This window comes from Pantherophis guttatus, chromosome 3 (genome assembly GCF_059756535.1).
Source record: "Pantherophis guttatus breed Tessera chromosome 3, ASM5975653v1, whole genome shotgun sequence".
NCBI classification, from domain to species: domain Eukaryota; kingdom Metazoa; phylum Chordata; class Lepidosauria; order Squamata; family Colubridae; genus Pantherophis; species Pantherophis guttatus.
Window position 1 is genome coordinate 79,125,238 of NC_142065.1, and position 18,714 is coordinate 79,143,951.

General features: G+C 36.7%; 1 protein-coding gene across 2 annotated transcripts in view; it reads right to left on the minus strand.

Moving 5' to 3' along the window:
* SYDE2 (synapse defective Rho GTPase homolog 2) overlaps positions 1 to 18,714 on the minus strand; it is a 45,721-nt gene that overhangs the window by 24,366 nt on the left and 2,641 nt on the right. For both annotated transcript variants that reach the window (XM_034437126.3, XM_087889890.1), the window contains exons 2-3: positions 10,387 to 11,091; positions 248 to 1,344 (exon numbers count right to left, since the gene is read on the minus strand). In XM_034437126.3, coding sequence (XP_034293017.2) covers positions 248 to 1,344; positions 10,387 to 11,091 — 1,802 coding nt within the window. The remainder of the gene's footprint in view (positions 1 to 247; positions 1,345 to 10,386; positions 11,092 to 18,714) is intronic.

Below are 18,714 nucleotides of genomic sequence, written 5' to 3' on the forward strand. Positions count from 1 at the left end.
TACAAATGCCACCATTACACTAGTGGTTTGGAAGTCCTAAAGACTAGTCACCCAAAATCTGGCAAATACAAAAGGATTGTAGGCTACACAAAGGATGATGATTCTTTTTATTCATCTCATCTTGTACCCTAATGTTAAGAAGACATTAATAATGGCCAGCTATTCAAATGAAGATGATGAGGGACCACAGGATGTTGTATTCTTTGGATTTAAATAACATTATATTTATAAAACTTTACTTCTTTACCTGGCAACCTCTTTTTTCAATCTCCGTAATGCACTTTTTCATCAAGAGAGGGACCATCAAACCTTCATTTTCCTTCTCAACAACTTTCCGAGCATCAACTCCAAAGAGTATCGGTTCTCGTTCTCCATCTGTCCCACAAAGAGAATTCTCCCACTGTTCCAGAAGAGTTAACTTGACGTAGATAAGACCTCTAGGCTCCAGTTTTACTGCCAACTGATGAGTCTTCGTCACACGAAAAAGAGCAGGAAGAACTATCGTACCATGGCAGCAGACCCGGTTTTTCCTTGGCATGGGCTCCCAGCTGAAAACCACTAATTTTAGATGCTGAGCATTTTCGATCTCTATGTTGAAAGTGTGATCCATGTCCAAAAATGTTGTTCTGCAAGTCAGCAAAGCAGTCCTTGCTTTATTGACTGAATCTACCTGAATTGCACAGAAGACATCTTTGGAGTCCATCCGTGGTGGTTTCAGATCCTCTGCACCATAAAAGTGAATGCTCATGAGTCCAGATATGTACTGGGAACATTTGGGTTGGTCAGCAAAAGTGTAGTGTCGAAAAGCATCAATGTCTATTTCTGATTTATTACCCATGTTACCTGCAAATACTTCCTTTCCTTTCCCAACCCTGCTTTCAGCTGCATATTTCCCTGATTTTGCTATAAGCTCAGGAGAGTCTCCATCGCTGAGGTAGCCCCCTTTGCTGGAGGATTTGGAAGTCCCCCTGTTTTTCTTTTTATAGCTGTGTTGAGAGGATACACTGCTATCAAGATGGTACCGGCTTATAACATTCCTGCTAGCAGCTGCTGTTACATTTCCAGAAGAAGCTAACGGTGCATGGCCTACCTCCTGGCAATTATTTTTAAGCAACAAAGAATTGTCTGAGCTATTATGGCTTGAATTTCCTTTGACACTGAGCTTCCTGCTGAGTTCAGGCAATTTTTTCATCTTCATGGAAAGTTTCCTGACTGTTCTTGGGGATTTTATTTTATCAGGGAAAGGCCAGTTTATCGAGCCACCTTTTTTCAATGGGTTTGGGCTTGGAGGAGAATATTCTGCTGTTCCTGTCTCTGCCTTGTTTGCAGACATGATTCCAGGACCTTTGAAAAAAGAAAAGAAAGAGATGATAAAAAAAAATACTTGGAAATAAAAAAACCTACTTCTTTGTCGTGATCTGAAAAATGTCTATTTAGAAAGATGCTGAGCACCATCTACATCAGAGTTCCCCAACCTTTCTGACTTTGCGGAATGGGGGATGGGGAGAGAGGGAGAGAGGGTTCCACACGTGTGGAAGGCATGCACATACAGCTCCATTGTGCAAGTGGCAGGAATGCACAAATGCTTGCCCATTACTCACACAAGTAGGGATGCATGTGCTTGCCCACCACTTCCATGGCTCGGTTAGGAAGGGCTCAAGTCCCTATAGCGGGCTGTGGCCTGGGGATTGGGGACCCTGATCTACATTATTCCCATGAATACCCCTTCCTATGTGCCAGAATAACGAAAAACACGTGTCCCTCTTTCCTTAAAAGAGACAAAGGAGGCAGATGCTACCTAGGAATCACTGACCCATCCCTCTGCTGATGGACCATTCTGCTTGTTTTGTTGTCCTGTATATGTTAAATTGATGTCTTTCAAAGGAGAAGCTGGATGCAACTGTTTTGTTTCAGCATCTCTTCTGAAAATAAAATTCTATGGTATGTTTTGCCTACACTCTCAAGTTCTGGAAAATATTGGAAAACAAATGGAATTACTTTGCTTTAGGGCTCCTGTGCATTTCAAAGGTGGGCTATTTCACAGTAATTTTCTTTTTTATGGTTTTTTTTCCCCTTTGCAAACAAACATGTATGCCTCTTCTCATTATGCCAGAGTGAATTTATGATATATTTGGAATCAATTCTCCACAAATTTCCAACATGACTTATTTCTTTGAATCCACTAATAAATCCTTTCTTACACATTTGTTACATTTATCAAAGAAATCTGAATTTCATAAACAACCAATGAAATAAGTTAATATTGGATTCCTAATTAGTTATTTGCATAGTCAAAGTATTTTATAAAAAAACCCAGTTTGATAGAAGAAAATAAATAAAAATGCAAAACTGGAATACAGCATACAATAATAGCAATTTATACACCATAGTTTTTCATAGTGAAAAATGAGCCCCCATGAACTTTTGTTCATGGCTCTTACCTCACGGAAGTGGAAGGCTCACCTAAACATTTTTACATCATAACCCTGTTTACTGTCTAATAAGTCTATGTCTAATTCTATTACAAATATACAATAACTCTACTGTGTTCCAAATTCAGCAATTTCATAATCTAAGAGTTAAAAGCAGATGTTCAGTACAAACTACCAACTGTAATTTAATAATTGGGTGGAGGGGCCTTATCCTCTAGTATCCCTTGTGGGACAACAGGACATCACTAGATCACACTGCCAGAAAATGGAGGGGGGAAATGCTGACTTTCAGCCATGCAGTTTTTCAAGTTGGTATTTTTATGTATGTGTTTCAGCAATAAAGGGATTTTGGAAAACTTTATGGACACATTTTACCTTACACCACAAAATACAAGGCCATTTCTACTGTAGAATTGGGAGACAATAAGAAGAATTTATTATTTATAGTTTTTCCTCTAGCATTCTAAAATATACTCAAAGGGACAAGAAATAATATCTGGAAAGCATAGATCCTAACCTAATCTATCCCTCAAAGAGACCAGAATGGACCCCCAGACCATCATTTGCTCATTTGTACCATAAAAACTACAGAGAGTACATTTAGCAATAGCAATAGCACTTAGACTTATATACCACTTCACAGTGCTTTACAGCCCTCTCTAAGTAGTTTACAGAGTCAGCATATTGCTCCCAACAATCTGGATCCTAACTAAAAAGTAAAGCAAATGTTCATCTGATTCTTAATTCAATTTTTCTTTCCCACTCAACAACCAACCAGGTCTGACTGCCTAGCTTAGACATTCAAAGGAAAAATAACCAAACAAAAACTAAGCAAATGCTTATGAAAACACTTATCAAATCCCCCTATCACTACTTAGATACAGGGTGGATTTGATTTAAATCGAGTCGATTTAAATCATGATTTAAATCATGATTTAAATCACTAGTAAAAAGACTTGATTTAAATCAACTCGATTTAAATCATAATTTTTAAAGAGCAACTGTCATCTCTGCTACTCCTTTGACCCGCTGTTGACTCACCGATAGTCCCAGTGTTGCAGAATATATAGCCTTGTGCTACATAATTAAGCTCCATTTCATGCTGAATAAACTAAATTGTTTATGTATCTTAAATAGAAAACTATCTTACGATAGATTTTTACCCCAAAAGATTTTTATTAAAATAAATTCAATAAAAATCAAAAAAATACGATTTAAATCAAAAAAATCCAATTTTTTTGATTTTTTAAAAAAAATCATTGATTTTTATCCACCCTGCTTAGATACCTATATTATGGTCTGGAACCGCCTTATAGGAGAGCTGGGCAACATAAGTATTAATTAATTAATTAATTAAAATTTAGGGCGCTGCTGATAGCAGGAGCCCTGTTGTTTAGTGACCAAGTAGGCATTGTGTTTTTATAGCATCACACAAATAATTCCATTTTTTTCTGCAGCCCACCCAATTAGAAACTGAGATTCAAATAAATAGCACCTTATCCACATTCTACAGAACCCCTGTTATTTTCTTAAATGGGAGCTAAATCACTCTCTTTTTTTGCTGGAAATTAACAACTAGGCTTGTTTTTCAAAAACGATGAAGACAATTCTACTGCACAAAATATGTTTTCCAGAGCCTCAGTGAAATTTCTTGTTTCGCTCAACTGCTTTGCTTCTATTGAGGCTATTTCCTTACATGGAATAGACTATTTCTAGCACTCCCGCTGTGTTTTTCTGGCAACAGCTCATAAAAAATGTGGTATTTGATAAATCTGGACAAAGGCCTCTCTTGTACTGCAAATCACCACACAGTCTCACTAGTGGGTTGTACTGAGGCATTCCATAGTAATCAGGGCAAAGTTTTAATTAATTCACATTAATCTTTCTCTGTCAGAAGCCTCTGGCAAAGGCTTAGAAAAGCAAGCCAAAATATAAAAAAATTGAGAAGTCAATCTAACATTCCTGACATTTTATCTCAAACTTCCGGTGGCTTCATAAAGTCTTCCTATTCTTTCATTGTTGGAATGATAAATAATGTCAAAAGGACACTGGAACCTTTCTTGGAATTATAGCAACCATATATTACATACACAGAGGGAACAGACAACTTTTTGAAATCTACTACAACTATTTTACCGACCAATAATTGTAAGTGATATTGTCACTATAGGCTGTCAGCCGTTGGTATTTCTAACTCTGTATTCCATTTTACAAATTATTTTTAAATCCTACTAAAAGGAAATCATATGGTCATTATTGATCAACTCAGAAAATCTCCTTTCAGCATAAACAGTATATTAAAATTATGCAACAGGTGTGCCTGTTCCTTCTGTACACACTATGATTTCACTTATTCAATAGAAGACCTATTTTGTTAAGGATTTGAATCCACAGCTTCTAAACGCTAAAAGTGTTTATGATTAACACTGATCATTGTTTACATTAATCACACAATGTAGAATTATGAAATGGTTCAATATTATTAGCACTGCTTTTTGTAATAATTCACATTTGTATTAGCATATATTTATTTATTTAAATTTATACCCCACCATTTCACAGTTGAAATTTCTCTGGGGAAAAAAAAATTATGAAAGGTCATTTGTCATAACTTTATTACCAAGCAAACCAAGCAATCTGTCCAATATATTGATCCTAAATGAGAAGTCTACATAAGTGATATCTTCTCTCCGCCTGTCTATTTATCTATCTATCTGCAATACTTCAAAATTTGTTCCAAAAAGATCAGTCTTCAACTCTTTAAGTAGCCACATTTTCCCCTGAAACATCCCGCAGTGCACAAGCAATTGTGCAAACACTTGAAGTACCTCTTCCAAATTATTTCTAAAGCAGTGTATGGCTTCTTTGCCTGTGTAAGTGTGTATGTACATGTAAGAATTATTTTATAAAATCCTCATTAAAGAATTGTACTGCAGTTTACAGAGGACAAGTCATACAATTCCAGGCAAAGCCCCCACTGCTAAGGATGTGCAGACAGGTGCTAGGCCTCACACACAAAGTACCTCATAGCCTTTTACCATTATCCAAAATACTGCACAGTCTTAATTTCAAGAGGTAACTGGAACAATGCTTTTTTGCTTTTCCTATAAGCAAAGTCAGCTCCATTAGGAGCCTTCACCTCCAATGACCTAAATCACATGTGAATACTAGTTATCTATCACCATGTGCATCCGCTTATATGTAATAGTTATGAGCTCTGGCACTTCTCACTGTGATCAAGCATCTCCTGACAAGTTTCCAGTGAGGTACTGTGGCTAAAAATGTTTTCCCATTATTTCAGAAGGCCAAAACTGTACGTTTCTACACCCACTTCGAAAGCCTTAAAAATTCAAAAGGACCACAAATCTTGTGCAAAAAAAGGAAACAGTATGATAAAAATTACAAGCACTACTAGACTTCAGGAAGTTCAATACAGACTCTAGTTCATTTCAGTCTCTCCCTTAACTTAAAATAGGACCTGCTCTAATTTTCTAAAGAAAGCCTGAAAAAGGAGCTAGGCATAGTTCTGTAAACATTGTCTCCAAAATCCTCACCATCAAGCACTATAGTTAAGATGGAAATAGCAATTGCAATGAGAAGACAAACTTATTTCGAGAAGCTTGCAATTGCCTAAAAAAGGGGTGTTTTGTTTTTTTTCTAGGACAAGCAGTGTTTATACTTCTTGATAAGAAAAAGCTGCTCCTTCGTTCTAGAATGCTTTCTAATGGCAAGGGGAGTGAGAAACAACAGCACTAGAGAAAATAAAACAATACATTCTAAGGGATTTAGGAGTCTGTAGCAATTTAAGCACCGTGCCATCTTCTGGGAATGCAATTCCTGAAGCACTTCTGTGCCATGTAATTTAAGACTGTTTTTAGTAATCCTTTAAGAGGAACAGTTCTGGTGCCACATTTAGATATCCGCACAAAGTCACAGCATTGAAAGAGAAAACTACAGTACTTTTTTTTTTTTTAAAGAGGAGTCAGTAGGTCACCTTAGTATCCAGAACTTGGAGGTGAGGATGGTGGGTGCAGAATCGGCAACAGCAAAGAAGGGGTAAAAGGGAGCAAGTGATGAAAGATGCATTGTTACATTGCAAAGCATATATGCCTCTTTGGGACTTGCTGTGTAATGCTCCAATGTAAGTTAAAAAAAAAGGGCAGAGCTTGCATCATGGTGTCACCACTACAGCTTTTGTTATTTTGTCATTATTATTTATTTATTTATTTATTTTTCATATTTGTATACCGCCCTACTCCCGAAGGACTCAGGGCGGTGAACAGCCATAATAAATACAAATACATATAGAAGTTAAAAACTATTAAGAAACAGATTAAGTAATTTATTATAATTGGCTGTGGATGTGGTATAGGGCAAGAGAGAGTGGGGAGTGAAATAGAGCAGTGTTTCTCAACCTTTGCAACTTTAAGATGTTGTTGTGGCCCACCAGCAGCCAGCAGAGCTGGCAGCAGATTTGGACAGTGGAGAGGTTGGGGAGGAACATGGGCCAGTCCTGGAGTCTGGGGAAGGCTCGGACGAGGGCTCTGCGTTGGAGGCAGACAGGGCCAGGATCATCTGGTAGTTATGTGCTGCTTCCGGAATCTGACATCAGCGAGGCAGAAGAACAATGTGAGCCTGTTCCCAGTGTGCGCATGCGCAGTACTGCCAGAAGGCAAGAACAATTAAGAAAAAAAAGGGTGACTCAGGAGTAAGGCTTGGCCCCTCCCATAAGACATAAAAGAGGAGCAAACAGATGTGAGCCTTTGCAGGAAGCAATTAGTTCATACAGTCAATTCAAACTCTGAGAAGTCCGTTTCACTCTGTGCTCCGTTTGGCCTTGCAAAACTAATTGGCAATTAGATCTCTGGCAGCATTTCAAGGAAGATAAAGGTGGGTGCTTATCAACATTACCCTGAAAGACTGTGTCAACTCAAGCCGACATCTGTCAGAATCTTCACAGACTGTGAATCATTACGGGCTGTGAATGACCATAATTCACAGCCGTCTCAATAAAAGAGGTTTTTTGGGACTAAACTTGTGATTTATGCTTTCTCAAGAAGCCAAGGTCAGAACAGATGTGTGGACTTCAACTCCCAGAATTCTGGAAGTTGAAATCCACAAATCTTAAACATGCTAAGATTAAGAAACAGTAGAATAATATAAGTGGATAAAGCATGATGAAAGCATTAATTGTTCTACAATACAGGTAGTCCTCATTTAGCAACTACAATTGGGACCAACAACTCTGTTAATAGCAAAGTGTTCACTAAGTAAAACCACAAATATGCTTATGAGCTAACTTCAGCTTTCCTTGGCATTAAAGGCTTGCAAAGGTGGCAAATGTGAGGATTAATCATAAAGTCAAAAAAGGAGTTATTTTTAAAGTTACTTTTTCATTAGTGTTGTAATGTAACCCAGCACATAAAGGGTAGATATTAGAAAGATACTTACTGTGTTTAAAATATCACTGTAGTAAAAGAATTATTAGTTCCACCATCAATCCATATAAGCCTAACATATTTTGCTTACTGCTTCACATTCATATAATGTGAGCTTGTTTGGCCTACTGTCCTTTATGTAGTCATTTTGCCTAAATAAACTGTCATTTTCAGTTTAACTAAAATTAAACTAGTAGATACCTTAACAGGATTAAATGAAATGTTAAGTATTACTTAGCAATAAAGCCAATTACTTAACAGTAGGAAGTCTCCTCATCAATTATTTCGTTCAAAGAGATCCTCATTCAACTCACACAAAACCTCAAGAGGCATTTAAAATAGCTTCATTAACTCCATAAAGAGACAGTGTAGGATAAACTCACAAACAATGTCACCAGAGTTCATTATAGTCTCATAATCAAAACATTCAATAAAGCAACGACTTTTGTGCCCATGATATGAAAGTTCCTATTTAATTTTCTCTAGTAAATGACGGGATGGGATGTGTTACAAACGTCAACTAAAACAAGTGGAGAAAAAAAATCACTGAATTACACTGTAATATAAATGCATACAGTTTACAATATTCCAGTTAGTAAATAAAAGCCATTATTAACATTTTAGCAAAAGCCATAAAAATAAAAACATGCCAAGAAACGTTAACAGTGCTGCTACAGCAAATGTAAACCCCCTTAATGTTAATCATCTTCCCTCAAACACACCAATCCCGAGACTACAGTGCTATGTTCATACATTAGGAGTAAAGTCGTCCTGAACTTCATGAGACTACTTCTGCGAAAACACACACACACACACACATCCACTGGACATACTTGTTTCCAGCTTATGAAGAAATATATATTTTGGCTAATAACATTGAGTTATTGATATTATAACCTTTGTTGTTTCAAAGTATAAATAATTAAAGATATACCGTAGTATCTCCTCTAATGGAATTCAAAGATTAATTAAAAGACATTTCTTTCCAAACCAATGGATATAAAAACATAATTTGAGGATTAGTTTTGCCTTTGTATAAGAGGAGACACGTAAAGATAAAACTCACAGATTGCTATGTGACTACAAAGAGAGGACCTAAACATTTAGAGAAAACAGAAATATGATGCTCCCCAAAATTGGTTCAATCTTACCAAAGTTATAACTGATTTAAACAATTTACTGAAAGAGTTATTTTACAATGAGAAGGATTCATATTGGAGGGAAGCTGTCAATACTCCAAGTTACCTGTACAACAAATACAGGAAGTCCTTGCTTTTTTTTTTTTTTTTTAAATTTGATTTATATGCCGCCCTTCTCCGGAGACTCAGGGCGGCTTACAATGTGCTAAGCAATAGCCTTCATCCTTTTGTATATTTATACAAAGTCAGCTTATTGCCCCCACAACTGGGTCCTCAATGTACACTTAGTAACTATTCAAAGTTATCATGGTGTTGAACAAAAGGGAACTACAACATGTCCTTTTAGTTGTGATTGTCACAGCATCCCCACCATCACATCAGCACGATTCAGGCAATTAGTTTGCAATTATGGCACCACAGCCTCCTACGGGAACATGATTGCCATTTTCAATTTGCATTGCTGGCTTCTGACAAGTAAATTAATGGGGATGCTGACAAGTCACATGTAGTGATCACATAACCATGGGAGGCTGTGACCTGCAGGATTCACCTAACAACAGCAAACAAGACTGCTGGAACTGTTCCTGTAAGTCAGGGGTGTCAAACTTGCAGCCCGTGCCCCAAATGCGTCACGCACTGGCCACACCCATTCCCGATTTAGCAAAGGGGAAAAAAGTCACGATACATCACGTGACATGACAACGCAAGTTTGACACCCCTGCTGTAAGTCAATGAAGCCATATCAAATTGCGTCTTGCACCACATCATTTAGCGATGGAATTGAGATTCCTGAGCGAGGATTGCCTATTTTACAAATGTAATTTATCTTTCCTCAGGAGAAAAAAAAAATCAACATTTTTGTAGCAGTTATTGATTTTCAATGTACCATTTCACAGTAATGGCGCCAAATAAATTTCTTTCCATCTCTATAGAATAGTTACAGTTTAATGATTTTTATAATCTTAGCATGCTAAACAATAATTTGCCACCTTAACACATGTGTGATTTAAATTACAAAAATGCAGCCATGAGTTAATATGAAGCTGAAGAAACCAGCTGTGATTCAGATATGCTTCCTGCCCACTCTGACAGAGTAGAACATTGAGATTTCCCACAGGCCTGAGATATGGTGAAATTTTATAAAAATGTATTCTGATGCACACACATTATTAGGAAATGCATATATTACACGTACAAATAATTATTTCAGCTGAACATGATATTCATACAAGACAGACATCTACACATCTAAGTAGGTTGTGCATAATTAGTTCCAACTTAAGATTTGAATTTTCACCTCTAAAACATGACTGTATCACATGGCTATGGGGGGCAGACATAATTATACTGTAAGTTAAATGTTTACATTGCTCTTACCTCCCGTAGTAGGTTTAAGAAGACCTTCATCCACTGCAGACCCAGTCAGAGTATTGCATACAGGCTTTGGCTTTTGTGTTTGCAAATATTCCACTGAATGCACATTATCTGTTTGACTTGTTTCTCTAGGCTGACCATTTCCAGAACAGTCTAAAAATTGAGGAAGGCCTTCATTATGCCCTATGACTTTGATTAAATCATTCCCAGGTGCTATTTTGCAATTCAAGGCTTGGGGGTCCAAATGATTATTATGGCCACTTAGAAAACAAGGGAACTCAGGCTCATCATCTTCAGGGATAGGATTGTACCATATTTCTCCTTCATCATCTGCATCATTATCTTCACCAAAATCTAAAGTACAGTTTTGTAGTGCCAAAGATCTTGTTCCATTCTCAGCAGCATGTGCAGAACTGACTCTTCCTCTAGGGCTTTCCTGTCCTAGAAATTTGGAAAAAGTCTGAGGCATTTTTGGCTCAAAGAAAGGACTGGAAGATTTCAGTACCTGGTAATTTTCTCCTGAAAATTTCTTGTAAGAGTTTCCTTTTTCCAAACTAGGTACTCTCAGAGAACTTTGATGTAACCAGTTTCGCTTCTTGGACACAGTAATGCTAGCAATCTGAGGCCTGCACTCGGAAACTTCACTGGATTTCAAGTTCTTAAGTTCTCTTCTGCTCACAGAAGGTATGTAAACATTTTCGATCAGCTCTATAAAATGGAAGAGGGAATAAAAGAGTGTGTTAGATGTCATCAAGTTGTCATTATTGGTATCAGGTGTATGTAAAATATTGTAACATAAAAAAGAGCCATAAAATAACACAATGCAATCAAGATTTCATCCATGAAGATAATAGTCCAGTTGCAAAATGGCAAAACTTATTCTGTCCATGTAACAGAATCAAGGGTGATATGATTAAATGCTACATGATAAAATGTGCTGAAAGAAATACAGCAAGCTGTTTTAAAGGTAAAGTCCAAATGAAACACAGAAAAATAACTTCCAAAGTTAATCATCCATCAAGATGATGGCCAAATTATTACCAAAATCTTGATAATGTTTTCTCTACTGCCATCCATGCAACTTTGTAATACTAGAAAGACTGGTTATTAAATGTCAGGTGCTCCATTAAGCATGGCTTATATATTTGGTATAGAATTGCAGTATTTTTTCAGACCATGGTCAACATAATACATCTGATCCAGGGGTGGGTTCTAAATTTTTTTACTACAGGTTCTGTGGGTGTGGCTTGATGGTCATGTGACAATTCTTTAGGATTTAGCAGAGGTACTGGTCTACCAGGCTTTTAACTGCTTGCAGAGCTGTACCGGTTTACTCATTTGTTTTTGGAGGCACTGGTCTACCCATTTATTTTTGCAGGCACCGGTCTACTCATTTGTTTTTGGAGGCACTGGTCTACCCATTTATTTTTGCAGGCACCGGTCTACTCATTTGTTTTTGGAGGCACTGGTCTACCCATTTATTTTTGGAGGCACCGGTCTACCACCAGACTGTCTTTTAACACTGATCAGCTGTAGGGCGGCCCTTTGAAGCCCCGCAGCAAGAGTTTAAACAGTTTATTTCCTTCTAGCCGACCAACTGTGACTCAGGAGGCAACAACAGATTGGGGGTGGGGCCAAATAAAAGGTAAGAATAATGCGGGGGGGCGGCAGGGGTCAGAACCAGTTCGGTGATGTCATATCGTCACCACTACTGGCTCGGTGGAACCGGGCCAAACCGGGAGGAACCCACCACTGATCTGATCCAGTCTTAACCTTTATATCTATCTATTTTAATGAATATATGGCAAATTTTATTTAGTGTCGCTAAACCCAAAAAACTTAGGTTTTACTCAACTGCCTGATAATATATTTCATAAGCTGTACGATTATGTCCACAAGATTATGTAGATTTATTTTTATTTCTCCCTATCTAAAGTTATTTAAAATTATGAAATAATATTGTGAGCAGGATCCAATTTGGGTTGGTCACTGGGACCAGAGGTTTTGCCTTCTGAGCTTTCAGACTCGTGCTGGAGCCCATCCTGAGGGAACTTATTGCTTAGCGCATTGTAAGCCGCCCTGAGTCTCCGGAGAAGGGCGGCATATAAATCAAATTTTAAAAAAAAAACAAAAAAAAACTTCTCTCTGGCAGACTACTGTATGTCAGAGTAGAAGTTCCCTGAAGATGGGCTCCAGCACAAGTCTGAAATCTCAGAAGACAAAGCTTCTGGTCCTGGTGACTGACCCACATTGGATCCTGCAACATTATCCTGGTACACGTATATTTGTCTTCATTCATGAATATTATGAGCAGTCGCAAAATATGTTTATAGCTGAAGGCAGTTCAGCTTCCTTTAAAGCCTTAATAGCCCTTCAAATCCCATTAAAATCACTGGGATTTAATTCCAAGGAAATGTTGAGTAAGATCTGGATAGATATATCTGTAATGCAAGAGTGATATATGTATGGCCTGGATGATGTTGAAAAACTATAAATGTCCCTACATACATATCCTCTGCATGATGGCTGAAGTTAGTGGGAAACATATTTCAAAAAATATTTGGAAAAACAGATTGCCCAAACCACTCTATATTTAGTTAGACTAAATTGTATTAGAAGCCAATGAATACTAAAATCAACATGTCACAACTGCACATTGTGTCTGGCGTGTTTTTCATGCATTGTATCTAGTTACCATTGAGATCACTATGGATACATTTAATTAATGCATGTGAGTTTACTTGTATTTCACTTCAAGATATAAAATAAATGCCACTAAATTGATTACACAGGCCAGAAAGGATTTAAAAAAAAAAAAATAGTGAGGGGCAGGGCAATATCAACCCACAATGATAAGAGAAACAGCACACCACATCTACCCAGAAATTCTAAAAATGCCACTTTCACATATAAAAGACTAAATTCAAACTGGCTGGTAGTTTCATTTGCAATACTTAAAAAAGGCACCAAGTTGAGAAGGGGCAAGCTTGATTCAAGAGTCAAGCAATCTCTTAATTTAAGAGACATAAATTAAGTACATAATGTACATAATGTACATAAGTACATTATGAATAAACTACGTAATTTGATATATTGACAGCAGTAATAGACATGATATAACTACTGTACCAATGTTACTATGGTAATATCAGAATTTGTATGATTTTCCAAGAATACTGATAATGCCAAAAAAAGGGGACTACCCCTTTCCCCCTCTGCTAACAACAACGCAAATCAGAAGTCCATTACATCCTTTAATAAATGCTCAATAAATGCTCACTTAGTAAGGAAGCTCTGCTTCAACTAGCACAACAGCATTATTCTTGAATGGAATGTATCTGGCTTTTCTGGAAGTAAGATATTCCCAGCTAACAAGACCTATTTAAGTTGGATTTTTAATAAACGTATTCCTCCTGCTTCTAATCAAACAAATACGGGAACATATCCCTTTTAAAAATATTTTAAAATCTGTTAGTCACACAAAACATATAAAAATAATAAAATTGTATAATTATCTACAGCAGGATTAGACAACCTTTTTTTTGAGCCAGTGCACACAATTCTGGGCTTAGTTAGATAGGCCCCAGCTGATTTTAAAACTAAGCAGGTTCAGACCTGATTAGGACTCCAAAGGGAGACCATAAGAAAAATCTCAAGAATTTGGCCTAGATCAGGAAAAAAAAGTATCTGAAGAAAGTACCGGCAAATCTCCCTTCCACCTTCTTGCCAAGAATACTGGCTATGTCTATGAAATTACCAAGAATCATTCTCAACTGAATTATCATGTCCTCTGGAAGGGTAATATGGCATACATGATGGATCTTGTGTACTTTTAGCTCCTTGAGAGGATAGGCAGAGAATGCATGACTGATTCAATGTTAGTCAGTGAACTCCATGATTTATCAAGGACTTGAATCTGCATCTTCCAAGTTCAATATCTTAACCACGAAACGGGGAGCTCATCTCTTGTTCAGCTATTTAATTCAGTGAGCTCTTTTAAGTTAATTGCAAAGTTTAAGGTTTCATGATATTACACTTATCATGTATTTATCATGTACTTGAATACCTAAATTCAAGTAATAGTTTGCACTATTTAGTCACACATAGCAAAGGCTGTTTTTAGTAACTTATAGCTCTATCCCCTTTTTCAAATTCCGTTTATCAGGATGACTTTGGGCATATGATAGAGGTGGAATTATATGCCCAATATATACATTTCTGCTTGCTAGTTTTAAGAGATGAATTATTTGGTCTGGGACTGACTGATTGCTCTTTCTTGTTCACCATGATACTTGTAGTAGCCAATTCCAAACTCATAATTTGAAGCTCAAAGTAAACAGCTTTCACAACTGTACAGTACCATATAAGACCCCTGCTTTAACCAGTATCTTTACTCTTACGAAAATGACCTGATCCTTTATGATCTATCCCACATTTGTACTGCATTGGTTTTAGGATTAAACTTGTCTTTACGTCTCAAGCACAATGCCCATCTTTATCCTTCTGCTTAAAAAAACGCTATTTCACATATTCAAGTGTAAACTCATGGATGTTGATATTACCTTGTCTTCTTTATATTTAAAGGTAACACAGATTTTTCTCTTTCTGTTTTTATTCTCATAAGGTCTTCTAAGTCTCCTTTAAAGATGGAGAATTCCTCATTTAAATACCATCCATTCTAAATTGAACTTGCTATCATTTAATTGCTCACTGTGCTAGTATTTATATTTTGCTTTAAACAGTAATTCTAAGCAAGATACTATAACTCTACATGCCAAAAATTGTTCACAACATAGCATAGTTACTTCTTGAACATATCTGCTTCTCTTACTATGCCTATTCAACTTTGTATAATTAAAAGGTACATTATAATTATATGCATTGTAACCTCCCTATGCCTGTAAAACAATATGTGAAATATAATAATATTTTGCAACCAATACTTAGCATGCTTTTGCTAATTATATTTTTCTGAAGAAGTGTTTTGTAATAAATCTAGTAGGATTTAAAGCAATGAAACTTTAAACCTGTTATAATCCTAAAACAGAACATAAAACAAAATGTGGCTGCACGCTTGAAAAGCATTTTCTACTACAGTAATTTAGTATGTACTTACATGGAAAAGTTGTAACATGAAAGAAAAAGAAACCATACTAAAATGTAACTGATTCTACAGTTAATGAGAGACCACACACTGCTAAAAGGGCAAGATAGGGAATGCCTATTAATGTAATTCAGTCTTTCTTCAAACATTATGAAAAGCATAAACACCTGTAACGCCTTTTCACCTGAACACAGTAACGTTGGGGGATGGGTCCTGAATAACACAGCAGGTTTACTTCTTGGATTTTCCAGCAACACCCGGAGAGAATTTATACAAAGGTGTGTAAAATTCCTGGAAATTCAACAAACTTTAGAAGCAGTTGTACTAGCTGGTATTGATTCCAATTCCTCTATGAAGAAAATATGCATAATTTGGAGAGACTAAGCAAATATTTGTAGTATCTCACACACACACACACAGCATTTAGTAAAGCAGTTAACTCAAGCTAAGGTAGCTTGGAAATCATATTTCTCCACTCACTGAAGGAATCAGAGGGTGGATATGGAACACCCTTGCAGTACATCTACTACTTAACTGATTTTATGATTAAGCATGATGGATTATGCAATTTCTGATGGATTATGCAATGCTTCTGAGATGTGGACAATCAACCCTATGTCCTCCAGGTATTTTGAATTTATGAAATTCAGTGTGGGCATATAATTCTGTATCGTGTTGTGGTAAAGTGCTGGACTGGCACTAGGGAGAAAGATGTTCAAGTCTACCCTTAGCTATGGAAACTTCCTAGGTAACTTTGGACCACTCATTCTTGCTTAGCCCAGCCTATGTCACAGATTGACTGCTGTAGAAAAAAGGGGAGAAGAGAATACTACATTTGTCACTTTGAGCTCCTAAAAGATAGGATATATATCTAACAAATGCATAAATTCCTCTAAACCTTGACTATTACCTATGCTAACTCATAGGAATTGAAGTTCAAGATACAAGGAAGTCACCAAACTGGCTAATTCTACTATATAGTAAGATAAATATTTCTGATAAATATTAAGTAAGATAAATATTTGAAGGCTAACATAACAACATAAATATAAATAATCTTTTTTTTTACTACTGCTCAATTCTTTCCAATTCAATTTTTGTTTACTACTGTTCAATTCTTTCCAATTCTCGGACACTGCCTGGCAAAGTCCCTGCTGTTTTCTTGGCAAGGTCCTTCAAAACTGGTTTGTCATTCCTTCCTTTTTAGGGCTGAGAAAAAGTGACTGGCTCAAGATCACCCAGGGCTTCATTCCTAATGTGGGCCTAAAGCTCATGATCTCATGGTTTCTAGCCTGATGCCTTAAGCACTATTCCAAACTAGCTCCCAGTCAACAGATCAGAATATATTAAAATAGAAGATGCTTATTCCTACATTATAGATACCTGTGTTTCTGAAGAGTGGATTCTGAACACATAACTTGTTTCCATAACCGTTCATACATAACCATACATGTAAAAACTAGATTTAAGGCTATGTCTAGTTCTTAAAAAAAGAAAAACAAATAATTTAGCTGATTCAGAAGTTATTCAATAATGCAAGTAGAATTAAAGGTTTGGTAAAGCTACACATTTCTGAGATGGCCCTCCTTGCCTACTATATAGGCATGCAAGAACAATGTGGTACAGTGCTTAAGGTATTGGAGCATGGAGATTTAGATTCTGGCCCTCCCTTAGGCACAGAAGCTCACTAGGTGATTTTGGGAAGTCACTCTCTCTCAAGCCTAGTCTATAAAGTCTAACAACTTGCACTGAAGTAGACCAATAGATTCGGTCCATAATGTTCAATGAAGATGTCTTCATATTGTAATGAACTGATTCAGGATGATGATGATAAAATAGGCATGCACAATAAAAAGATGATTATCCCAACAAGTAATTAACCAGATTGCCATTTTAAAAACCTACAACTTCTAATTTCCGCACATAAGAATATGTGTGGTCTGGAGCCAAGGCATAGTTACGAAGGCTCTCCCTCAATTTTTTTCCCTTCATTGTAATTTAAAAGATAGTTCATTCTACTTTGTCCCATCTTCCTCCCTGACCCTTTATTAACATTTAGTGAGATTCAGGCTTATGCTGAACTATTGCAATGCTGGGTTAAAAGAAATAAATGGAATGAGACTTAGAAAGATTGCTTCACATATGGGTACTTGAATAAGTGAGTTATTAACTCACTTTAGCCACACACAATTAATATACAAAGGAAGCCATTTTCTAGAAATGGCCATGCTGAGTTGGCAGCTCTTCCTAGAATATTTCACCCCTCAGAATAGACAGAATAAAATGAGGTCACAGGGCTTCACCAGACCCATGTTTTTTCAATTTCTGCTGCTGCTTGAAGCAGGGGTTTTAAAAGAGAGATGAGAAGAGTATTTATGTATATGTCACTGATATTTCCAGGAGTCCATGAAAACCAAATAGTCAGTTCTTTTTTGAAAAAGTTCCTATGTAGGTATGCAAAATATCCAAAATAACCAAAACCAATTTAAATCAGATCAGTTTATCCAAATCAGCTTTTTGAACTGAATCTGAAAATCAAACATTCACACAGCCTTCATTTCAACTTCTGAAACCACTTGCCTAATTGTGTATCAGATACAGTCTAACTGTTTTGGACTATAATGCTCATTACCCTTAGCTTCCTACCCAGGGAATGATGTAAGTGGTAGTCCAATTTTATTAGCACTGTCCATTTTTTAATCTACTGTCCCAAGTGTGTTGAATGGCAGCTCAGAGAATTCCTAGCCAGTATAGTCCCTGGTCACATTTAACTACAGTATGCTCAATCTACAGGTGATCTAATTAGGGAAGGTCGAAGTATACATATGGAGACATCATTTGTGAACTCATATTGATTGAGAGAAATAAGAAGTAGGTGTGTAGCAAATACCCATGTGGAAACCCTATCTCTCTTCACCGGGTATCCAAATTCCTAAAACAATAGCAACTTCTATATGTTACATGTGACATATTAGAGTATACATTGTTGTCGTGGCAATTTTTTACAGGTTATGATACTAGCTACAAAAGGATTGTCAAATATGCTTATTTCTCATCCTTACTTGCACTCTTAGCAACAGGAGTTCCAGAAGCATGACACCATATGCTTCAAACTATAATAATAAAGCCAAAGAAAAACACATTTAAACTGTCAACATTGAACAGAAGCAGTTTACACAAGTATTAACATTTAACCAGACTGTATTATGCAGCAGGTTATGCCGAAA